We start from the raw sequence: 26,809 nt of genomic DNA, 5'->3' as shown, positions 1-26,809 counted from the left end.
TTGATAAAGATCGGCCGGCTCGTGTTTTTGTAATTAACTTTTAAAAAATGTTACTTGATAATTGTCAAAAATTTTAACTGTGAGTTTAACTCAGCTCACAGATCTGCCCTAGAGCAATACTACCTATTGTATATTTAAATTTATATTTATCAACAGGTACATAGCAATTCTAAACACAGTACAACTGAACGTCAAATGACTAGTGGCAAAGGACCAAAAGAGGAATATGTTCAGACTAATGTGTATGAAGAATGCATATCAACACAGCTTCAAGGAATTATCATTTTTCCTAAGGTATATAGATTGAATGCCACTAAACCTCACACAAGCGACTCTTAATCGAAAGTTAAATAAATACTAGTGATAGTATGAATTTTGAAATTTAGAGCTTTTTTTTTGTCTTTTTGCTATAATAATGATCACTATTATTTCATTATTCATATATTCTACTATATTCTATAGTTTTCTTTCAAGTATCATTAGGAAAATTTTAAATTAAAACTTGTATCTTATTATTAGAATAATCATTTAATTTAATTGCTTGATTTATGCTGATGAAGTTCAAGCGCAAAATAAATATTAAGTAAATAATGCTGCTATTAATTATTGAATCTATTAAATTAATCATGTTTTAATTTATTATTTCTTTTTTGAATCATAATTATTAACTATTTCAAGAGTTGTGTACATTATATGCCAACATGTATATCTGTATGTATATACATGCATATACATAATATATTGTTGTATAGTCTTGGATTTGATGTTGATATATATTATTTATCCATATGTTTCGACTAGCATCTTAGCCTTCATCAACTGAATGTAACGCCCAATTTTTAAACTCAAATAAAATATATATAAATATATATATACTTTTATTTTATGTCTATATATGTATATATGTATATATAATTATATATATATATATATATATATATATATATATATATATAAGGATATAATAATTACATGCAAAATTACATTGAACTTTTTTTAACAGAATTTTATAATATAAAACCAAGTGATTTTGAAATCTTTTTTCTATTTTGTTGCCAGATAAATATTACCATATTTCAAACATCAGTAGTTGAAGAACTGATTTCCTTCGCAGCTCTAGATAATATACAGGATTTGACTTGTGCTTCTCTATTAGCAGTTTGTTTTGAAAGTGTAACGCTAAGGTGTCACATTGGCAAGCAGGTGAACTTACATTGTATAGCTTGTAATTTTTAATTTATAATAATTTTTGTATATCTCTACTTATAATTTTTGTATATTTCTACTTATATATTTCTTTTTCATTGGAATCAATTTATTTTGCCCAGCCTTATGCAAATTAATATATGAATAAAATATTTTTTTTGATTGATATAAATACAATAAATATTTCATAGTTATGTGTAAATTGCATTCCAATATGCAGTGTAGATATTTAGAGTGCAGAATCTTTAAAAGTTAGTCTTATATTATTTTTAGGCGAAAGAAGTCGTACAGACTTTAAGTAGACCAACTGCTCCAAATCGGGGATTGAAGAAAGTTACGGGGTTAATGCGAGGTCCGCGCGCCTTTATATCTGGGAATCTGCCCAGTAGAGCGAGCCAAGATGCTCTACCAAGTGAGCCAGACTATATTGAAACATCCGAAATGCAGCAAGAAGAATTACTTGTTACACTAAATGTTGGTGGGTAAAACCTTTTATTAACTTCGCGAAGGAGAAGTTTGTTTTCATCAAAAAATCCGATTTGCTAATTTTATGTTTTCTCGACGTTTTAAGCCATTCTGAATCGAATGAGACCAAATTTGGAAAAAATGTGTGTGTGTGTGTGAACAGATTTTTTGCCGTAAATCGACGTTTTCTCAAAAATGGCTGGATTGATTTCAAAAATTTAAAAGCCATTCGATGTATCTCAATGAGGATTATTGTTTGTCACTTTTGTTGCGACGATCGGCCAAGCCGTTTCCTTATAAATAGCAGAAAAGTGAAAAATTTTTCGTCCACGTTTTAGCCCGCAATTCTGAATCGATTTTGAAAATTCAATTTTTTGAAAGATATTCGTTGGGAATCGTGCTGATTAGTTTTTGGTAGAGATCGGCCGGACCGTTTTCTTGTAATAACGTGTTAAAATTTTTTTTTTCGACGATTTTTATTATTATTTTTTTGACGGTAGATACCATAGTCTTATAGATCATACTAAAATATTACGGCTCTACGACAAGTCGTTTAATTTTTAAAATTCGTCAAAGTTTGCAAAAATTAGTATCATTTTTTTGGCATTTGTCAAAATTAGACCTTTGATCGACGTTTTCCCAAAAACACCTGAACCGATTTCAGAAATTTAAAAGCCATTCGATGTATCTCAATGAGCACTATCGTTCATCAGTTTTGTGCGACGAACTGCCAAACCGTTTCTTTGTAATTTGGAAATAAGTGGTAAACCTTTCATCCACATTTAAGCTCATACTACCAAATCGATTTTAAAAAATCAAAAACTGTTCGAAAGATATTAGTTGGGAATAATACTGATTAGTTTTAGGTGAAAATCTACCGAACCGTTTTCTTGTAATTAACTGTTGAAAAAAAAATTTAAGCCGATTTTTATGGAACTTTTTTTGGTGTTATATATCATGGCCTTATAGAACTTACTGAAATATTACGGCCTTACGACAAGTAGTTTAATTTTAAAAATTCATCAAAGTTTGAGAAAATGAGTAGTTTTTTGACGTTTGTTAAAATTAAAATTACTCCGAGTTAACGTGCTTGTTATGTCACTCATATGTAACTCATTATGTAACTGTGTATGATGTTATGTTAATCATAAGTTAATTTATTTTTTTATTAATTAAATCGATTATTTATACATTTCGGGAAGTTCATGTAACTTGCCTCAAGGCAAAATACCAATGCCAACTAGTTTATTTTTATGTCTATATTGATAAAACAATTGTAATACTTTTATTACATAGTTTAGTATACTATAACTTTATATCATGCATAAATGTTGCTTTTATTTTTAATATTGATATAGGAGTATAGCTGAAACATGTGGATTGCACTTCATTTTTTTATTGTTTGGTTCTATATATATATATATATATATATATATATATATATATATATATATATATATATATATATATATAGTTAAATTTGGATCTTCAGAATACATTTGCTTTATTTGATTTCTTTATTGATAAATTTGTTGTTTTTTTTTGCACATCATAGTTTCTACAACTTCCAATAAATTGTTTTCCAGGAAGAATACATACACAGCTTAGACGTTTACGGAATGAGAGTTCGATTTTAAAGGATGCGATTATTACGTCAATTCCTTCACATTGCTCTCGCGTTTTATTCACATGCGTGAGGATATCATCTGCTGTCCCTTCATCAGTGTTCTATCAGCAAATGAATCAAGCTGAAAATACTCCTGTAAATATGTCTTTTTTATATTGTTCTGTACTCTTATTTAAAAGTTTTTTTTATATTGTAGTTGAAAACATTTGCCACTGACATTGGAAGTTCTAATGGTAACTTATTGGACAATTCAATGGGGTTTATAATGTTTGAATGTGGTTTGGAAGGTGTTTCTATTAAGGTATTTGTTACTTTATTATAATAGTATATGCATATTTTTAAATCTATGTAATATTCTACATTTCAAAAAGAATAGTATATTTTAATTTATTATGTGTCATTTAGTGCATGCAAGATATATCCACTGAAAGTATTGACACTAAACTTTGTTGACTATGTTGACTATATTTTTACCGTTATTTTTGTTCACTTTTATTTTTTTTTTTTTATTTAAATGTAAATGCATCCTCAGCGGATATTTTACTTTGCACGTTAATTTGCATTTAGTTTTATATATATATTGTGTACAATATTTATATTTTCAGATTGTGAAACGATCCCAGCGTGACAATAATGAAAATGGTCAAAACGGTAATAAAAGCAGGGAAAGTGAAGTATTTTATGATGATTCAGTACACTCAAAACAGAGTACTGATAATACTAAGTTAGAGAACATTTCAAGTAGCACTCCAATGCCTGAACAGAAGTCTTATCACAATGGCCAATTAAGTACGGCTCCTACTCCAACAAGTTACAGGAAGAACACTATGAATAGTATTGGATTTGAAATACCTAATAATCAAAATAGTACTGTATTAAAAGGTATCACTATTATGATGGTATATTACACACAAAGATTATTTTAATAATTTTAATTTTGAAATATGTCAGAATAAATCTTCAGGACTGTGTATCTCTTATTTATTATAAAATCTTTATTATTTTCACACATTTCAATATATTATCTTACGTATTCAGTGGACTGCAAATTGAAAGAAACAGATTATAAAATAACTAAACCATGAAATAAAACATAAAACAACACTAAAACAAATATATACAGAAGTAATATGGTGTAAAGACTTACATCTTAAAATCGTTTTTTTTTTTCTGACAAAAAATGGTTTAGTAATGCTATTGTGAATTATTATTATCGTTGAATAATTAGGAACATTCCAATTTGCATGTAAGCCTTTACACTATATTACTATTTATTTATGTTTTATTGTCACATTGTTTAGTTATTTTATATTCTGTTTCTTTCAATTTGTAGTCCACTAAAGATGACATACGATAATATATGAAATAATAAACATATGGAAATAATGAAGATTTTATAAATTTCTCTGATTTGTATTTGGTGTATTGCCTTGAAGATTTAATCTCACATATTTCAACATCAAAATTATTGAAATAATGAAACATATATATCTGAATTATAACATAAATATTTATAATTGTATTATAAAATCCACAAATGAAAACTTCTACATAAAAATAAATACTTCTACATAAAAAAATTATAGTTTTACTTTTTTGTAATCGAATTTTATTTTCATACATTTGATAGATGACAATGGAAAAACTTCATCATGTGTGATTGAATTCAAGACGGTATGGTTTAACTTTGCTGCACCACCCAGAGCACCTATTACTAGAAAGCTAGACTTTACTAGGTAAATACTACTTAGTTCTTATATAATATTATTATTATTGTTTTGTATTTTACACATGATTTTAGATTGGATTGGAATCTTCTAAGTACTGCTTCTTCAGCTATCAATGCCTGGATGAATCCAAGTAATAGATTTTTTATAAAAACAATGACTATGTGCAAATCTATGTATAGACGCAGAACTGCTGTAGTAGTTTGTCTCATGGCTGATGCTCTTGATGTTCCTTCTATACATATTCCCGTTAAGGTACACACACACATTTTATATATATATATATATATATATATATATTTATATATATATATATATATATATATATATATATATATATATATATATATATATATATATGTCATAAAATTTTGTGATATCAGTGGAACGAATATTAAATGTTAAATATGAACAATACAACACTCAGATTTTTAACACACACTTTATCTAATAATTACAGACGTTTCGAGACCATGGTATGCCTCATCTTCAGTGTAATTTCAAAAACAACCTTTTTTTTTGTAAAGAGTCAAGCATTGCAAGGAATAGTTGGTGTTTTTTGTTTATTAAAAATTAAATGTAATTTAAATAAAATATTAAAGAATGTGTAGTATATAAGTAACTGTTTTTGAAATTACACTGAAGATGGGGCATGCCATGGTCTCGAAACGTCTGTAATTATTAATTAAAGTGTGTGTTAAAAAACTGAGTGTTGTATTGCTCATATTTAACATTTAATATATAAGCAATTTCAGACATCCATACAATTATTACAAAGCTAATTAATGGTAATAATTAAAGTGTTATTGGAAGTAACTGTTGTGTTAAATTGGTGCTCTGATTACTTAATTCTTTTGGTATAGAACTTTAATGTGTGTATGAACTGAAAAAATTATCACTATTTAAATATGTAATATATTGTTTTTTAGCTAATTCTATTTGAAGTTTTATTTATGATGTATTTTTGAATTACTATATTATAACCTACTCTTCCTAATTCCTGACCTATCCTTGCTTCCATTGCAGATTCGCTCCATTTCACACAGGCCTTTTCCAGTACATCATCACAATCAATTTTATTTTATTAGAAGATATCGATTGGTATTATAATAATATTAAATAAAAATAATATAAAATATTGTTTATAGTTAATAGGTTTATATATATATATATATATATATATATATATATTTCATGTTTATATATTTATTTCATTTTCCATTTGATTAAAAGATTGGTGCCTCACAAATTCATTTATTTTTTTAATTTAGAGCCGATATGGTAAACTAACACCACTTGCAAAAACTTTGCAAGAAGATCCGTCTTGTCAGTTGTGCTGTGTTTTGCAAAAATATGTGCTTCTTGGCGAAGTTAAAGCTGTTGAAAACAATCTGAGAGAATCAGAATTACCTTTGCTGTCTACACTCAGAGAAGTATGTAATATATGCGCACTAATTTACATAGAGAAAATATTGTTGTTTATCAATAAAATATGTAATCTATTTAAATTTTTCAAATTTTAGGGCGTGATTGTATTAAGTCGACAGTGGAAAAATGTTTTATATACTCCATTACTACTTGAACATAAATATAAAACTAAATTAGTACGACCTATTAATATTACAATCTCTATGCCTGAGACTGATGAGGTAACTATTTGATACAAAGTATTTATTATTTTTTTCTTTATTTACTTTGAAAATGATAATGCTTTGATTTTAAAACAAGTAATTTTGTAGCAATATTAATAGTTAAAATTTACTTTTGTGCCCATATATAAAAAAATTGCAATTATCATAAATAGAAATTTACATGCTAAATTTCAGGAAAATTTGTTCGTTGATGAGACTGAAGTCGAAGGTACAGAAATGACAGATGAATGTGCTACTTTACTCAATAATAATAAATCTAAATATGGTAACACCATTTATATTATTTTTAAATCATAGAAATTTTACATATATGTATATATATATATATATATATATATATATATATATATATAATTCTTTGAACTTATATTTCTACAATTCAAACTTTTTATAGTAATGAAAGAACTAAATGAACCATTGCAACCAATGAATGGAGTGCCAGTAAACATATCTGCAGATTTCATTAAACCAAACATATGCAAAGAGGGTGTTACTGATCGAGTACTAACGTCGCCAAGTCTAAAATCAGGAACTGGTGAGTTAAAATTGAAATTACTTTGGATATATATACAGAGAGACAGAGAGACAGAGATTTTATTGTAATTTATTAATTGAGAAAACTATTGTCCTATCTCGCTGATTCATATTAGAATATAGAATTCATTCACTCATAAGATTTTTTAGCATGATTTTGAATTGGTTGAATATTTATATTATAGGATATGGGACACTGCGAGAAGAACAACATGGTTCTGTAGGAAGCGTCTGCTCTTCAGGTGAAAGTGGTAATAACCCTTGCACAAGTCCTGTAGTGAGCAATGAAAGGAGTGCCTCAATATCTGCAACGAGGTTTGGAGAAGATCTTTATAGTTGGATGGCAAAACAAGATACAAAAGAAGATTATGATAATAAATTTAAAGACTTGGTAAAGTTGCACATATTATTAAGAAATTTAAAATTAAGTTTTTTTATTAGGAAACTGATTAAATAATTATATCCCAATATAGATGGCTAAAACCGGTCGCGTACGCGAACCTCTGATTGATAATATGGCTGCTAGTGGGGTCAATATGTATCCAATTCATGATTCATTAAAACTTCTGGATGCACACCTAATATTTGAACCACTGCTAACTTGTTTAGGAGTGATGCCACAGAAAATGCTGCCTAACATTAGTGAAGGTAAACTGTTATAAAATATAGATAATTATTTTAAAATATGTTTTGATAGGTTTGGCTGGTAAAAAAGGTAAAGCAAACTAATATTTAACCTATTCAGATAATTTATCATCCTTGGATGCACTTGGGACAAAATTATCACTTATTGGAAGTATAGATATGTTGAGAATAGATATTGTAGTTAGTGAAAGCAAAACTGACAAGAAAAAATCCAAGTTTAATACAAAATCAAAAGGTATGATATGTATTGCATAATTTGCTATGCTGAAATTATTATGAATGTTTTGCTAATTATCTTCTAGGACACAAATTTATACTAAAAATTTCACCAGAAACGCCAGCTTTTGTTTGTGAAAAAATGGGTGTACAGTTGGAATTAAATAAAGTAGCTGATGTTTCCATAGACGAAGCAGTTCGAAGACAGAGTGTCCTATACTTGTCTAGAGGACAGTTACGAAAACATACCTCAACAATATTGAATTTTAGTTTGAATATTAATTATATTTCGCAACAGGTTTGTAATCATTATTTAAATTTTTATAATTTAAATAGTTTAATTTGCTTCAACTTTAAAGTTGCCATCGATCAAAAATTTATGAACTATTTAACTTCTATATAAAGTACGAAAAATGGCAACCAATAATTGAAAAACAAAATTAATAAGTTTAAGAGCTCAATGTGAAATCAAAGTGATTATATATAAACATTGCAATGGGTGCTAATAAAGCACTATTATGTACACTTATTGTAATGTTTGCCTTTAAAAGTATTGCAAATATGGTAGTTTTTTTAGATTTTTTTGATATTCAATTAAATGATTTGATGAAAGATTTAAAATAATATTTAGCTAATTATATATTGATAATATTTTTTAACCCAACTAATTTAATACAATATTATATATATATTTTTTCTAAATCATTTATAATTTAAAAAGTATAAGTACTGTTGAACACGTAATTATATATAATAGTACCCAGAAATATTTTATTATGTTCAAACTTATTTGCTTATCTTACAAGGATCTCAGGTTTACTCATCTGGAATTGTGATGGAGCTTTGCGTGGTGAAATCAAACTTCCTAAATATTATGAGATTATAGATAGTATTTCAATTACAAAAATTATTTGAAATTTTTAAAAATGGGTGCCGTTACGCACTTTTTATAGCGTGAGCCGGTTCATCACTCATTGCATCAGTGATTTTTTTATTTTTTAGTGTTGATACAGATAAATTTGATTTATTTATTACTTACTTATTAGTTAAATATAAGACACTAATAAACTTTGCTTTGCTCATTAAACTTATTTTTATGAAAAATGTTTACATTCCTAAAAATAATTTTTAAAGTGTTATAAATTAAATTTAAACGTTATAAATAATTGCATATTTTTAATGTCTTCAATGTCCTTGTACACAGACTTTACTGTATAATATATAATTTATAAACTGTATATGAAAATACATATTTTTAGATAAATATGCCCCTTCTTCGTTTACTTCATCAAATAAGCAATATGTATCAAAATGTTAAAAATACTCAAAATGAATTAAGAGAACAGCATGCTGATATGAAAATGCCAACTGAAAATGGCATATCTGAAGATATCTTTGCACAACCCAGAGAGGCCTCTTCATTAGGTAACTTATGTTGTTTTTGTGAATTTTTTATAATGAATTAAATATTGAAAATAAAAGGTGTGTAATTTTCGAAATATTGCCCTAATAGTCCGTTAAAATTTATAATTTAATACTTAATATGTGAATTTTGTAGTGAAGAAATGTATTTTTATTATAATATTGTTTAAAAGTATGTTTATCTTTATATTTTTAGTGTCTGCAAATAATGATCATTTGTCTTCCCATACGTTAATTGGATCTTTAGATAAATCTATAATGCTTGACGCTCCTGTATCAAGTTTTAATAGTCAAGTTTCTGATATTGTGATATCTCACTCGGTTAGTGCTCAAAAGGTTTGTTCTTTTACTTCACAACCCCCAACTTCTCAATCGCCTAGCTTCCGAATACGACCGCAGAGTTTGGCACAGAAATTAAGATCTACTAGTAAAACAGTAAAAGGAAAACTCGGATATACCAATTTAAATGAAGGTACAATTTTTTGTATACAGCATTTAATGTGTATAAAATATATATATATATATATATATATATATATATATATATGTAGATATATATATATATATATATATATATATATATATATATATATATATATATATATATATATATATATATATATAGATAGATAGATAGATAGATACTTTATTTAAATTCAATATTTACAATTTACGTCAATACAATTATTATTTTTATCACAATATTACAATATAACTATAGTAATATCAGTGATATTTATGAACAACTCAAGATTAACCTAATGACAATTAATAATTAACTTAGATTAAAGAATTAATTTATTGTATAAATAGGTTGATCTATAGGATGTTTTTTGACAGTCGCATTGAAACAAGTCCTGCTTTTAAATTTCCATTCATTGGGAAGCTTGTTGTAAATTTCGACGCCACATTCTATCGTTTTCCGACAGTAAATAGCAACACCTCCGTGCATATGTATACTACTGCAGAATGAGCTGACTAGCCGAAAATCACGTATATAGGTCGATTTTGCTCGTTGCCAAGCCAATGTTCACATAAACAAAAAATGTTTATTTTATTGTCATGGACAACTTTTGTTAATGCCTCCGTTTTATTGGATAAACATTGAATGTTCAAGGACATTATATATTAAACCAGTTTAACAATTTTTCTTCGTTTTTTCTCCCAGATGAAATAAAAAACGGTCCACACAGACTCCTTTTGGCCAAACATCCGGAGATTTTATTCTTTCCAATTCACTCTCTGCAACGGATACCTTGAAAGAGGCATATGTTTTCGGATGTTTAGAGGCCATTTTCTCACATTCAATATTTTTGAAGTTTTTCTCATTTAAATAATTTTTTAGAGTTTCCGTCGATGTTTCCGGTGCCAGGCGAAACACATGCAAGTGAGCCTTCCTCACAACTCCCGCCAGTGTAGTAGTGCTCACATTTGTTCCTTCTATGGCTTTGTTTTTTCGTTTCGGCGACTTCTTTTTCTGGACCAAAGTCCAGTTTCCATCGTCATTTGCTTTAATTGATTGTTGTTCAGCTTGGGTCGATTGATTAGGCAGCTCCGTGTTGGCAACCGCATCTCGGAATGTTTCGCTTCTACGCTTGTCTAATTCCTTTAAAGCAGTTGCTACTGCAACACTCACCTGTTCTTTTGAGACCTTATTAGCATTGGCACTGTTTTTATTGGTAGATTTATGTTTAGGCTTCTTAGATGCTGCTTTCTCAGTATTACTATCAATATTGGGTGCAGCTGACGAAACTTCTTTATTCTTTTCATTTGGCTTCAATAATTGCAGCATCTTAATTTTTTCTTCAAGATTCTGAATTATGTATTCCTTATCCTTTATTATTGTCATTTTATCGTCTATTATTGTTTTTTTGTCGGTAATTGTTTGTTTTAAGTTGCTCACCTCACAGCACTGTATCAAATTTCCAACAATGAATTTAAAACCTTTTCTTGTGGCACAACTCACATGGTAAATTTTGCCACAGTTCTTACAAACACCCACACTTGCAGAAGGTTTTGTTTCACAGCAGTTGTAGGTTTTTTTGGAATCCGATTCCAAAATATTTAAATGTGTCAGAGACATTACGACACTTCAAAAAACACGTCCGCACGGTTCAACGGTTAACGGTTATATATATATATATATATATATATATATATATATATATATATATATATATTTTGATGAGTTATTTAGAATCGAGCCGTAACACCAAGTAAAAATAAAAACTAAAGTAGTTTTGAAATACTTCATTTATCCATACATTTCGGTCTTCATCGAGACCGTCATTCAATGGAAAAACTAAAAGATTTTATATGATATAGGAGGAAGATAATATAGACTTATATATTATTTATATATTATTACTTATATATATATATATATATATATATATTTATATACATATATATACATATATATATATATAAACTTTTTTGTTTTTTATTACATTTGGATTCTTTGTTCGAAGCTCTACAAGGGCGAGCAACCTTTTTAACACACGGTCCAATTTAAATTTTCAAATTTTTTGGCGGGCGGCACGTATATATATATATATATATATATATATATATATATATATATATACTAGCTGACCCGGCAAACGTTTAGCTACAGAAAATATTTTTAGAAAATCATTAGTATAAGAAATGACTAACTAATACGAAATATATAAATATTATTACATTGATAATATAACCATTGCAACGCTAAAATACCAACATTCATATTGTAATTATGTTATACTCTGAAAAAAAAAATCCAGTTTTCTCTCCAAAACAGTTTTATCTCCTGATTTTAAAATTAAATTTCTAATGCTAAAACAGCTCTTTTTATGAGACATTCAAGAACTTCTTCTTATGCATATCGAGAAATATTTGTACAATAGGATAAGCCTGCAAATCAGTTAGTTTTATCGAAGATAACCATTTTCTTGCCATTTTTAAAATGTTTCAGCGGATAGAGCGGATAAATTTAAGATTTTTTATAAGCTCAGAGAAATCTTGATCGAATTTCAATTAAAAACGTTCACAAAAAAGGCGATAATAGTTCATTGATCGATTACCGAGCTATATAAAAAATGATAGGACTACCAATGTGACTATTATAAAATAATAAAAATTTTGAGTTGTGTATAGTTTTCCATTTCGCATAATAAAATTAAAATAAAGAACAAAATTTAAAAAAAATGTTACGGCCGTACAAGCCATGATAAAAATAAATTGCTTTTTTTTAATAAATTTGAAGCTTTTTCATAAACTCAGATAAAAGTCTGATTTAAATTAGGTCAAAAGATTTATTATCTGAGCTGAGCGCGGGAATGATGTAATTGCAACAAAATTACAAAATTGCCACAAGAACAGAACAAAAATATAAAATTGGACAAAGTATATATTCTATATAATTGCGAGTGTTTATTATAAGTGTTTATAAATATTAATACAAAATGAAAACAAATAATATTTAGAAAAACAATTTTACTTGAAAACTTTAATAAAAAATTTGGCACTGCTTTTTTTATATAAGCTGATCAATATCAGCCTTTTTTTTTGGATTTTGTTCTTTATTTTAATTTTTTTAATGCAGAAAGTAGCAATGCGTATGCAGCTTTGATATGTTTTATTCAGCTTTGATAGGTGGTGATTTTTTTTATTAATTTTATGGTTGAAATTAACACAGGTCCACATATGATTTCCAATGTACCTTTTACCGCTGAAGATGAATCTATAGTCAAAATTGGAGCACAAAATATTGAAAAACATTTAAAAACTGGAATAATCTTCAATCTAGATTTTTTTTCTGAATGAATTAATTATTATCCAGCAACTTTTCTTTTGTGGACCTGTGTAATTGTTCGCGCAAACGTACTTCCAAAAAAAGAATTTATCATAATTTGATTTGCGCTTTTTTTTTCAAAAGCGAAAATTTCTCAGGGCTGACATAAGATTAACAAAAAAATTCGAAGTTTACTGAAAATGCATTTTTTATATCTATATTATTCTGCATGTTAAATGGCGAAGAAAACATTTACAGAAAACAGCTGTCTTGTTAGCTTTGAACATTTGGAGTCACAATTAAAATCTGTTCACATTTTCTTTTTTTTGAATATGAAAAGTGAAACACAAGATTCTGCAAAAGATATTATTCTTTATTGCCAAAATGCCTAAAGGACTATAATTATTATTTCATATCCAAAAACAATTGTAATTCACCATTTGAGTCGTATACTCCTTTAAGCATAACATCACTATTGAGCTAACGTATTTTAGTATTGAATATCGACATATTCATGATCTAAATAGCCAGGAAGTTTTTAAATTTACGATGATTTAACCCTCGCGACTTTATAAGATTCGCTTTTTTAATTATTTTGAATTTAGAAATGCGTTGTTGCTACGTTCTTGGACAAGTTCTCAATTTTTCTTGCAATATTGAAGCTTGTTAATATTTATATAAATTAATATTTATTTTATCAGGAAATGCTCTTGTTTCTTCGAACAACAGTTTTTACCAGAATTTGACTGACGACAAAATTAGCCTTTACAGCCGTATTTGATAAAATATCTAGAAAAATAATCTGTTGTTGAGAAATGCTTGGCGGCGGGCCGCGGGTTGCTCATCCTTGCTCTACAAAATATTTACTGACCCGCCTTAATTTATTAAGGCGGGTCGATTTAAAAGTCGCTTAGGCACATATAATTTTCGGATACTAAGGATCAAAATAACATACTTTGCTGAAGAAACCATACCTCTAAAATGAATTCTGATGTCCCGTGCATTGACCCAAAGATAGGTATTGAATTTTGAAATATTCCGTTTTAATTCATTTAGAGTGCTCCAACCGCGTCTAAATGTATAACCAACTAACTGTGGAAGCCCAATCCACCCATGCCTATGGGTTCACCCTCTGGGACCTCCCCTTAGAGGGGAGTTCACTCCTATACAAATATTGCAAAAAATCATCATTTTGGTATTTTACTCAGCAAAAAATGTTTTAATTTAAGCATTTTTTTTCAGATATTATTTCAAACAAACACAAAAAAAAATTTCCAGACTTGAAACAAAAAAAGACTTCAAACAATAAATAGTTTATGAGTTTTACATAGTTTTATTTACATATCTTATGATTAAATAAATTTTATAATAAAAATAAATCGCCGATTTTTGTCATGTTGAAGTACCCAAAATGTTGCAACTTTTGTATGGGGGACCTCTAAAGGGAGGTTCCAGGGGGTGAACCATAGGCATGGGTAGATCGGCCTTCCAAAGTTACTGGGTGTCGGTCATACATTTGGACATTATTGAGGCGCTCTAAACGAGCCAAAACAGGATTTTTTAAAATTTGACCCAATCTTTGGGTGTATGCACGGGACATCAGAATTCATTTTAGAGATATGGTTTCTTCGGCGAAGTATCTTATTTTGATCCCTAGTATAAGAAAATCATTTATGCCTATGTGACTTTTTTACCCATACAAATCGACCCGCCCTAATATATATATATATATATATATATATATATATATATATATATATATAACAAATGTATTCTGAGTGGATAAATAGATATTAATTTGGAAATATGAACAAACAACACTCTTTTTCGCACTCTTTTTTGAGTATATTGAACGACTTGTAACGGGTAACACATAATGCTAATTTAGGTTTTCATATTTTAAATTTTAAATTATAACACACTGATGATGAGACAAACCTAGTCTCAAAACGTTTGTGAAAATTATTATTTAATAAATTAGTGCAAAAGTGTTGTTTGTTCATATTTCCAAATTAATACCTATTTATCCACTCTATATATATATATATATATATATATATATATATATATTAATGCTTAAATTACTAATATATTTAATAATATTTTTAATTATCGTTTTATATTGAAATTATTAACTCTCGTAGGGTAATCAAAAAATGAAAATTTTTGCATAATTTACATTTCAAAGGAAAAATGGATGTATGTGTGTGTAAAATACAAAAAAAAAATATTTTTATTTAATACCAATTTAGTCACCCTCACAATCGACATCCTATTATCTATTATATATATATATATATATATATATATATATATATATATATATATATACAATAATCTATCTATTTATCTATATATCAACAGTATTGAGATGTTTTATATTTGTTAGGAACAACGTCGCCAACCGAGATAAGAAATGATTCATTTTCGAATTCTGCTGTTGAAAGAATAACAGTTATATCCGAAAAAGGACAGCAAAAATCAGGAATTGCCAATGGTATCTCATCAACAAATTGCTGGAAAACAGTTTATTATTTGTTAGATCTTTATGCAACTCAACCTGACACTAAAACAATTCCTCACAGGTAATTAATTAGAATATCATGCACATGGTGTACAAATTAAATTAGTTATATTGAACAGATTTTCTGTGGCTCCGGATATATCAGAACATTATAAAAATGTTCGAAAATTTAATCTAGTATCTGAAGCAAAGTCTCAAGATGATATAGCACCAGGAGATCAAACAAGTTCAACACCAATCCAAACAAACCGAGATTTAGGTAAAATCTATTCAGTAAATTAGAACTATACAATTAATTAATTTATTTATGAAAACGTATTTGAAAAATATAAATGTTCGCATATACTTGATGTGAAACATATTTTCATGCAGGCTTTTAATCTTTCACTATTACAAATCCAATATGATTTGGTTGTGCATTACATTGATTATCAGATATCTATTTAACAGAATCATTGTAATGAAATTTATAGTTATAAATAATTTTAAAATGAACATTGGAAGCTACCTATTATCGAAATAATATTTTCAGTTTTCAGTTATTTTGAGTGTAACTTTTCAAAATGTTTTAAATTTTATTTAATTAGAATTTTATATGTCAATACCGACATTATTTTCAAAAATTATTGCAATTATGACTTATTAATTATTAAAGCTATTTTTATCTAAAATAAATATATAATAAGTTATTAATGAAATAATTCTTTCAATTAAAGGTTTCAATTCAATATTATGAATTATTACATTATATTCTATTTTCTTAATTACAATTTATTTTAAAGGCATTTTTGGTAATGAGCGAGCTAGGTGGGTAGTATTTGGAATAGCCAGAATACATAGGACTCGATTATTGGCAACATTAAGTGGGCTGAAGGTAATATTATATGGATTTTTTTTATATGACTAAAATTTATTTAAAATATAATCTTTATCTGAAGTTGGAAGCAGAAATTACCAGTCTTCAGAGTAGCCTTACATGTAAAAAGCGATTGCACACTGCTAGACTAGAATGCTCATTAACAGGGCAAGTTGGAAAAACTATGATAGTACTATTGGAAGGCGTAGCTCCAAATCAACAGTCAGTATTTGAAATTTTTTATTTGGAGAGGTTTAAATATGAAGCAAAATAATATAAATTGTTATTGTGATTCACTGTTTTAAAACTTGTTTTATTATAATTTGATGAAACTAACAGTAGTTTAACTAAACACATTAAATGTATATAACTTTAATGTTTTTTGTTTTAGAACTGTAGTGAAAGTGACTGTTGGAAAATCGCAGACATTATATTCTAGTATATCAAGAAAAAATAAAAATAAAAACTCTGGACTACTGACTGTAGGAGCTGTAAATATTGACATTCCCCAACATCCTGTTGCACTGCATGGCATGATGACTAGAGGTTCAAAACAACTATCATCAACTTTGCAGGTAAATAGTTTGAATAAAAATCGAGCCAAAGATTATAATAAAAATCTGAATTTTTTCTTTACATTCTTAGTGAGAATGATAATTTATCTAGAGTACTGTAATTTGATATTGAACATTGTGTAATGCATGGCTTAAAATTGTATTTATATCAAATTTTTTGAAAAACGCCAATGTTATTCTAACATTTTAATTCATTATCAAATTTAATTATAAATTGTACATTGAAAATTTTATATTTATAATTCAAGAATATGTATTACAGTGACAATATGAACTTTTTTCCGTATTTGGCTGAATTTTGTATTGTAAATAAATTTGTTTCACTGTGGATCGGCTACTATTTTTGTTGAAGAAATGTTATATTGCTTTTAAGTTAGCTAATTAAATATATATCATTGATGAAACTGTTGAAAACTTTCTCTACTAATGAAGGAAAATTGCTTTTTCTTAATTATCTAGGAGTTACGTGTAGTACGTACGAGTGGCAGAATATCTCGAAGTGGAGGCGTTTATCACACAGAAGACATCGAATCTAGCAGTGGGGTTCAACAGACGGGGAAACAATCACCAATGCAACCCAACGATACCGCTCACACGAAAAAGCCACGTGAAAGGAGTAAAACACCTGGCACAACTGCAGCAACTTCGGGATTGCTTCAACCTCTTGTAATGCAGTTTCTCATTAATTTGGAGGTAGGATTTTTTGAGCACATCTATTCTGTTTTTTTTTATGTTTACTTAATACATTTCTACAGAATTAAAGATTTTTTTAATAGAATTTAAGAATTTTCAATGGAAAATAATGTTTCAATAATGCAACTATTGTTAATATGTAAAAAATGTATATTTGATTACAATTTTCATGTCTTAAATGTTTGTGTTTACTTTTCATTGATTATTACAAATTTTCATGAAGCAATGAAAACTATTTTTGATATACACATTATTGCATGAACATTATTTAAAAAATAATAATATACAGGTTGATATTTTATGTGTTATATCACATATCATATTTAATCTTATCTAGTGTTATAATCTGTGGTGTTCTTTTAGAGTTTAAGTATTACTGCAGCACTCTTGCCATCGTTACAAGCTCAGTATAAAATGGATAAAGTGCAGAGTACAGGAGTTACAGGGAGCAAAGCCAAATTTACTATAGATTTACCACAACACAGTCTAAGTTTTAATACTAAAATACAGGTGTTTATTGAAATTAAAATTTTGTATACAAATATAAATTGATAAACTTTTCAAAATAGAATACACATTTATAATTTTGAAGTTTTCTATTTATTTTGGCTATATTATAATTTTTAATATTGCTACTTTCAATTTATTATTTAATTTTCTATTTACTACAATAATTATTTAGGCATCCGAAGCCAATTTACCTTCAGAAGCAAGTATATCACTACCAAAAGTTCATGTTGGGGCTGAATATATTTTAGAAAGTGATCATCAAGAAGCATCTAATAAAGAATCTTTCAGGTATATTGTTACTATTTTTTTTAATAATACAAGTTTTTTATTAGCAGATAGAGATTATGTTGAAAATTTTTTTGGTCGTTATATGCTTACAAAACTTGTACTTTTTAGAGAAGAGACTCGGAATATTGATGGTTTAATACTTTGCCAAGGAAGTTATTTGAATGCTACTGCTGATATTGGAGCTTTTGAGCACAGTCTTACAACAGATATGCTCAATCATTTAGTTTTTGTTCAGAAAGTTTTTATGAAGGTAAATAAAAACGCAGTTTTCAATTTATATATGAAAGATCTACTATAAATGTTACTAATTTTATTTACAGGAAGTCAATGAAGTTGTTCAAAAAGTTTATGGCGGTGAGAAACCTGTTCCATTATGGCTCGAAGATCATGATGAAGCTAGTACAACAACTGTTAAACAAATTTTATTTTCTCTTATAATTCGTATAAAAGTAAGCAATATTAATAAATTTTGTGCAACTTGGTACTTATACAAATATACATATTTTTCTTGAGTTAAAAGGTTTATAATTATTATTTATTCCAGAGGGTTCAATTAACCGCAACTACGCCCACTAATTCCGCAGTACGCCTTGAAACTGGAGCAGTCGATTTTCAGCTATCGAATCGAGTACGCAATGTTTCTGTTTCAGACAGTACTCGTTCATCTTCTGCTCTTAAACTATTTGGGAAAGCACAGGTAACTTGGATCTTTCATTCATCTGTAATGAGTTTAATTACCTTATAGATGTTGGCAAGTATGTTACAAATATTTTACTATTTTTACAAGAAACTTGTTCTGCAACCAAATATTTTAAAGAAACTTTTGGATAAATTTGAGTTTTTTATAATATTGAATTCAAACAAAAGTTTATTTAATTTATTTTATTAAAAGCAAACACTTTTAGTAAACAATTTTTGAAATCAATATTAGGTGGATGTGAACTTAAGCCTTGGTCAACTACATCGTAATGTTATTTTTGATGAAGCTGAACCGGAATTTCAACAGTTTGCATTTTTTAATACTAGAATTGGTAATATAAATTTCTATAAAAATAAAAATTCTTAAAACAATATTTTTAACCACTTATTTTTTTAGGCTTGCGTAATGCATTTCAAGATGAAATGGCTCGAGAAGATATGGAGGTTGTGCTCATAACATTAAAGAGACCATTAATTTATATTCAACCCATGGCTGTAGATAGAGCAATATTAGTCTGGCTGAATTATAAAAATGCTTATGAGTATTGGAATGAAAATCGTGCAAATTTAAATAAAGAAGTTTTGACTGCTACTCAACAGGTAAACTTATTTTTTTTTATTAACATATTATTTTAGATTGTATATGTGGGGTGTATAGATCTACTATCAGTTGATCTATTATTTCTATAATTTTTCAAATACTAGGTTTTAGAAAAAGTACAATTTGGGCAATTGAGTGCACCACATCTTGGAACTTTGTTTCTGCAATTAACAGTTGAAGACATGGGAATTTGTTTGCCTTTAAATCCACTACCTTTGGTATGATATGTGAAATGATTTTATAATGTTTGTATACATTTTTCACTTAATTTAATATTTTACTTATAGTCTTCTTGGACAAATAGAGGAATATATGATTATGATTCTAAAGGGGCTGTGGTTGTTACATTAGAGAATACTAGTATTTCAGGTATAAGATTTATATTTTAAATGATGTTATATATATTTCCGATATTTGTTGAGTAATTATATTTGTTCTTTGTTGAGTTTGGAATAGATTTAGTATGCAAAGGTGAATGAATATTAGAGAATGACTATACTTCTATTTTTTTAGCTTGCAGTTCAGGCTCATTAGTGAGCAAAGGAAAATTTGTTGGATTATGTTTACGATTTACTGATGATTTTGAAGCATCTTTAGATGACTGGAAGCCTGATATGAATGATAGTAATATAATGAATCTTTGTGTTGTTTCTGAAGGAACATATGAAGTATGCAGCAGAACAATTGCAGCAAAACAGGGAGTAGGTAAGTTGAAAACAAATATTATTTACAAATGTCCATTTATATGAATTTGTTTCCATTTTGATCACTTTAACCTGATCTTAATTTTATTCCTAATACTGAATATAATTTGTTTTATGTATATTATAGTTGCTTATAATTGATTGTGATTAAATATGTTGTTCTGTGCAAAACATTTTTTTGAAAAATTGAAAACTCTTTATTGTATTAATAAACCTAAAATTACTTTTTTTTATATATTATAAATAATATGTTAAATATGATAAGTATAAATTTTTATTATATAACCATGTGCACATTGAATTTTCAGAAAATGCAAAGTGGTTTTTGAATGTACAATGGCAAATGGAAGGTGTGGATATCCATCTAGATGTTAATGTTGGCAAACAACTTTCAGCCTTGGGGCATACATTAACCATGCTAACGGGTAAACACAAATTATTAATTATTTTTTATATTTCATTGGTTTTAATATGAATTTATAACTAGTTGGTTTGGTATTTAGCCTTGAGACAAGTTACATGAACTTCTCGATATGTGTAAATAATCGACTTAACCAATAAAAAATAAATTAATTTATGAGTGATTATAAGTATTCCGAGTGGACTTATTACATTGCAAACGAACGAACACGATAACTCGAGTATTTTCTAAAAGCAAATTTTCAAAAATCAATAATTTTAATTAATCAATAATTATAATTCAACCAGTTTTCATATGACTTTAATGGTTTACTATGTTCAAGACCAAGTACCCTATTGTTATACCAAGTAAATCATCTAATTTTAATTTTAACAAATGTCAAAAAAACTACTCATTTTCTCAAACTTTGATGAATTTTTAAAATTAAACTACTTGTCGTAAGGCCGTAATAATTCAGTAAGTTCTATAAGACCATATTATATATCGCCAAAAAAGTTCCATAAAAATCGGCCTAAATTTTTTTTTCAACAGTTAATTACAAGAAAACGGCTCGGTAGATTTTCACCTAAAACTAAACAGTATCATTCCCAACTAATATCTTTCGAACAGTTTTTGATTTTTTAAAATCGGTTCGGTAGAATGAGCTTAAATGTGGACGAAAGGTTTAACACTTTTTTCCAAATTACAAAGAAACGGCTCGGCCGATCGTCGCACAAAACTGAGAAACGATAATCCTCATCGAGATACATCAAATGCTTTTTAAATATCTGAAATCGGTTCAGGCGTTTTTGAGCAAACGTCGATGAAAGTTCTAATTTTGACAAATGCCAACAAGACCATACTAATTTTTGCAAACTTTGACGAATTTTTAAAGCTAAACCAGTTGTCGTAGGGCCGTAATATTTTAGTATGATCTAGAAGACTATGGCATCTACCGTCAAAAAAATAATCATAAAAATCGTCGATTTTTTTTTTTTAAACTTTATTACAAGAAAACGGCCCGGCCGATCTCTACCAAAAACTAATCAGCACGATTCTTTCGAACCAATATCTTTCGAACGGTTTTTGAATTTTCAAAATCGATTCAGAATTGCGGGCTAAAACGTAGGCGCAAATTTTTTCTGCGATTTATAAAGAAACGGCTTGGCCGATCGTCGCACAAAATTGACAAACAATAGTCCTCATCGAGATACATCGAGTGGCTTTTAAATTTTTGAAATCGGTCCAGCCGTTTTTGAGAAAACGTCCATTTACGGCAAACAATCTGTTCACACACACACACACACACACATACACACACACACACACTCACACTCACACTCACACATACTTTTTCCAAATTTGGGTTCATTCGATTCAGAATGTCTTGAAACGTCGAGAAAACATAAAATTAGCAATTCGGATTTTTTGATGAAAACAAACTTCTCCTTCGGGAAGTTGATAATTCATTCTTTATTTATATCAAGAGACAAAAGTAGTCAAAAAAATTTGTTTGCTTATAAAAATTATTTATGACAGATACCTTAATTCTAATAAACAACCTTTTATCAAAGAAAAGGCCAGCCAATTTACTTTTAAACTTTTCACTGAAATATTACACAAAATTGGTACAATATTTTTAACTTATTGTTATAATAATAACATTGATTTATTATTTTATCAGTTTTAAACTTTTTCTTACATTGTTTTATATCTAATACTTGTTTAATATTGATGTTACTTTTACATATTTGAAACAAATATTCAAAAAGAGTTTCCTTTTATATGAATGACTAAATACCTACCAATTTTAATAATATTTACAGATTTTTAGAGTGATTTCTATTTATTTTTATTTTTTCTATAGAAATAGGTTTTCTTAATTAGTACAGAATCCCGAATGAAGTAAATTTTTTATTTAAAGAAATACGAGTATATGTTAGAGCTAATTTTATGATTTATTATTTTTGTAGGTTCCGAAGAAGATGATCAAATGATTTTCGACTCTGATAGTGATGATGGCCAAAAAACCTCACAGGTTCGTTTTTTTAAGGAACTTTAAAATTCTTATTGTTTTTATGATTTAAAGTTTACATATAGGAGAATTATATTTTGTTTATGTAACATTTTGTCTTAAATGCCTTACTTTTTTTAAATGTGCAATTTCCTATGAATCAATATGGTTTTGTTAAATAAATGCAATACTTATGTATATTTTGTATTTGTACATTTTTAACCAATGTTTGCACATTTTTATTTGTTTTAATAATACAATTGTTTTTTAGGAAAATATATTAACAAAAAATACTAACAAATGGATGGACAGTTTGCCAGCTTTTGTTTTTGACCCTAGCATAGACGCTAAACAAAGATCCAAATTGATAGAAAAGGAAATGAATGAACAAGCAAAAATCATCCATGACTTGAGAACATTGGGTGCATCTCAAGGAACTATAGAACATGAAATGAGAAGACTCCATGAATTGGAAACCTTAATTTTTAAAGATTTTCGAAGGTATTTTTATTTATTACTTTATACCTCCATACTTGAGCAACAATAACCATGCAAATATTTTCAGAGATATGATAAAGAAACTGCGTCGACAAAGTATGCGCACAACAGCAATCAAGGATAAGTTGGGTTTTGGTCAACACAGTACTCTTAGAAGTCGTTACCCGACTATTGAACAAAATATTCAAATGAATGGGTGAGTTAGTATTAATTTTAATTGCTACTTTTAATGGTTTTGCAATTAATCATACAATGAGTTTACTTGTGTAGCTTAATCTTCATGTAATAATAATGTAGTGGCTAATAAACAGTTCATTAAAAACTGCCTTGTTATTCGATCATGTAAGATACTTTTGCTAATTATATTTGACTAAGAAATTGTGAATTACATTTAATTTCTTTAGGTCGGTTCTCGAGACGATTGCGAGTGGCGATATCGGCGGAGATACCAGCCCAGGTGGACCATCCCGATCTGCTTCTCTTAAAGTGCGCGGGCAGCAACGTGTTACATTTGGAGATGCACCTCACGTTCTTAGGTCATTTGTTGTTTATTAATTTCTAGTATATTATTGATAAAAATGCATAATAGTTGTTTATTTCATTACCTATACAGAAAGGATCTTAAAGATTACGACAGTTAATTAAAATTTTACAATGTCATATCTTACTCGTATATTGGATAGAACTAGGAACTGGGAACTCTATTAGATAAAAAAAAAAAGTTCTACAATAATAAAGATAATAACACGAATTAAAAAATAGTAATATCATATATTTATGTGATAAACATGTTCAAAAATGGGGAAGCTATATTTATTATCATTATAGGACTATTTTCTTATCATTATATGTTTGTAAGAAATAGTTTTTTTGATGTTTATTAATTCTCTTAGGCAATCTTCTCTTCCTGGTACAAACTCAATAGCAAATATATCTGAGTCAGATCAAAGTTGGATATTAGATCCTGCAGAGGACAATATTATTATAGACGGAACACCAGTGCAAATGCGTCGTAAAACTACTCAATCTACGTAAGTTTTTATATGTGTAAATGTTAATTTTTATAATTTCTTACTGATTGTGAGTAAACTTCATGACTTGCATTTTATTTTTTAGACCATCATCATCAGAAACAAAGAACTTAGATACTTCTAAAGTACAAAAGCAACAAGAACCAAATATAGATTTTGAATTAGATGTCAAGGTTTTAATCAACAGTGGAAAATGTGTTCTTCATACAAAAGATATTGCCAAAGAAGAAGAGATAAAAATGTAAGTATATAAATCACAATGATTTATTTTATAATTGTAAGAACATTTTATTTATTCTGTCATTATCTTAGAGTGAGCAGATATGCATTTCGTATTTCTTTGACAGTTTTGTGATTTAAACTTATATTTTAGGCGAATTAAAAAAGAGAGATCAAGTTCGGCAGCTGGTTTAGATGCTCCATTGTTTGGTTCTCCGAGCGCATCAAGACGGCATCGCGATAAAGCGCCGCCATCAACCAATTCTAGATTGCGCTATAACCACGCTTATCTATCACAACTAGTTGATTTGACAATATTTCATATACCAGGTTTAGATGTTAAGGTATGATTGTATATCATCATCCTATAATGTTAATATAGTGAGCAATGCAAAATGGTATGACATAGTTAAATCATAACTTCAGTATTTTATTTCTAATTACTAATGGTTTTAGGTACATTATGAATCTAAAACATTGCCGGAAGAATGTAGTTATTCTAGGTCATCATTTGCAGAAGGTTTAAGTTTTTCTGGTCGAAAACCCGGTACAAAACGAGCGTCTTTATTTGCTTGGACAACATTACAAAGCATTCCAGAAGAAACCGTGATAAGCCCTCACATTCTTGAATTTTTGGAGCAGACTTTGGAGCCCATACCTACCAAACCTAATTTAACTACAGCAGGTATTTTATTATGATATTTTAATATTTTAATCAATAATTCATACAATTATAATGATGTACAAAAATTATATTTATTAAATCATTATATTGAGAGTGATATTTTTCATTTTTTATTAGACTTTAAACATTAGATCTTATAATTTGTTTGTCAAATTAACTGTTATTTATATTATAATTTATTAAATAACATAAAATATAACATAACATAAAACTTTTTTAGGACAAATAAATAGTAGAGTTACTATAAATGATGTTTCTAACTATGGGCAGTATGTTTACACTTCCTTTCCAGTAGACGTGATAGTATATTTTCATATGCAGCCATCAACATTCAGGTATGTTTTTTGATATAACCAAAGATGATAACTGTTTTCAGTAGCATATATTATTGAAATTTGACAAAAAAAAATCTTACCTTCAATTTTTTTCATAAAGACCTTCAAAATATTGTACCAGAAAGGGCTCTATATTGTAGAGGTGTCAATATTTTATTGCTAAAATTTATTGCTGGGTAGTCTATAAATTAAAATACTTTGTTTTTAATAGTTTCAAACTGCAAGATAATTAAATTTAGATTCTTATAATCATATATGTTGTTGATTTTAGATTTTCTTGTCTACCCGTGTCTCGAGTGGAATGCATGCTTCAACTACCATCTCTTGATATAGTATTTAGTTCAAAACGACAGGAGGAAGAATTGTGCAAGTAAGTAATACTTGTTTTAATTGTTAATCATTAGTTAATAACAAATGTAAGATATATGTTTTCTATAAAAAGATTTATGAATCAAATTATGAAATTAAAATTATCAAAACCAATTTAAATTTTTTTACATAATAATTCAAAAAAAATTATTTAACAAATCTCATTTTTATAGTGAATTTGGTTATGCTTCAAATGCAGCTGCTATTGGTGGATTAAGCGTAACTGGCTGTCTTGCTGACTTTTCTGTTTACATATTTCATCCTTATGGTGGTAAAAAAACTGGTAAATATATATCAAAATCTGATAATTTATAACATATAAATACTAATTTAATATAAACTAAATTATAAAATTGATTTGAATAGGTTTAAAAGAAGCACAATGTTCACCGCTAACAGATAGTGAAAGAAAGGATTCTTTGAGTATAAATGTTGAGTTTGTGAAATTTCATTTAAGTCGGTCAAGGAAATTGACACAAACTGATAAATCACGAGCAGTTATTAGATTTTCAAGTATGTAATTTTGTTTGTTATATATA

The 26,809-nt window shown here is 27.8% G+C and overlaps 1 protein-coding gene across 1 annotated transcript in view; it reads left to right on the top strand.

Annotated features, from left to right (window-relative positions):
- The window catches only part of LOC113375268 (uncharacterized protein KIAA1109), a 62,223-nt gene that overhangs the window by 19,977 nt on the left and 15,437 nt on the right, over window positions 1–26,809 (top strand). Inside the window, 47 exon segments of the mRNA XM_026615210.1 lie at window positions 157–294; window positions 1,060–1,203; window positions 1,480–1,684; window positions 3,258–3,433; window positions 3,495–3,599; window positions 3,904–4,180; window positions 4,929–5,034; window positions 5,100–5,280; window positions 6,297–6,458; window positions 6,549–6,674; window positions 6,852–6,942; window positions 7,072–7,212; window positions 7,397–7,602; window positions 7,685–7,859; window positions 7,927–8,091; window positions 8,159–8,370; window positions 9,332–9,497; window positions 9,691–9,966; window positions 15,659–15,854; window positions 15,913–16,052; window positions 16,576–16,667; window positions 16,732–16,871; window positions 17,041–17,224; window positions 17,684–17,917; window positions 18,281–18,427; window positions 18,600–18,715; window positions 18,824–18,965; window positions 19,036–19,164; window positions 19,260–19,412; window positions 19,647–19,746; window positions 19,812–20,014; window positions 20,120–20,233; window positions 20,303–20,384; window positions 20,529–20,720; window positions 21,028–21,144; window positions 23,093–23,157; window positions 23,405–23,634; window positions 23,699–23,827; window positions 24,036–24,167; window positions 24,525–24,662; window positions 24,748–24,903; window positions 25,036–25,225; window positions 25,338–25,566; window positions 25,787–25,901; window positions 26,173–26,304; window positions 26,444–26,553; window positions 26,637–26,783. Of these exon segments, the coding sequence (XP_026470995.1) occupies window positions 157–294; window positions 1,060–1,203; window positions 1,480–1,684; window positions 3,258–3,433; window positions 3,495–3,599; window positions 3,904–4,180; window positions 4,929–5,034; window positions 5,100–5,280; window positions 6,297–6,458; window positions 6,549–6,674; window positions 6,852–6,942; window positions 7,072–7,212; window positions 7,397–7,602; window positions 7,685–7,859; window positions 7,927–8,091; window positions 8,159–8,370; window positions 9,332–9,497; window positions 9,691–9,966; window positions 15,659–15,854; window positions 15,913–16,052; window positions 16,576–16,667; window positions 16,732–16,871; window positions 17,041–17,224; window positions 17,684–17,917; window positions 18,281–18,427; window positions 18,600–18,715; window positions 18,824–18,965; window positions 19,036–19,164; window positions 19,260–19,412; window positions 19,647–19,746; window positions 19,812–20,014; window positions 20,120–20,233; window positions 20,303–20,384; window positions 20,529–20,720; window positions 21,028–21,144; window positions 23,093–23,157; window positions 23,405–23,634; window positions 23,699–23,827; window positions 24,036–24,167; window positions 24,525–24,662; window positions 24,748–24,903; window positions 25,036–25,225; window positions 25,338–25,566; window positions 25,787–25,901; window positions 26,173–26,304; window positions 26,444–26,553; window positions 26,637–26,783 (7,306 nt within the window).

Source organism: Ctenocephalides felis, unplaced genomic scaffold (assembly GCF_003426905.1).
Source record: "Ctenocephalides felis isolate EL2017-DRISC unplaced genomic scaffold, ASM342690v1 CF-g0.4_SCAFFOLD_01886, whole genome shotgun sequence".
NCBI classification, from domain to species: domain Eukaryota; kingdom Metazoa; phylum Arthropoda; class Insecta; order Siphonaptera; family Pulicidae; genus Ctenocephalides; species Ctenocephalides felis.
Note: the sequence above shows the minus strand (reverse complement) of the source record. Positions and strands in the feature narration are given on the sequence as shown.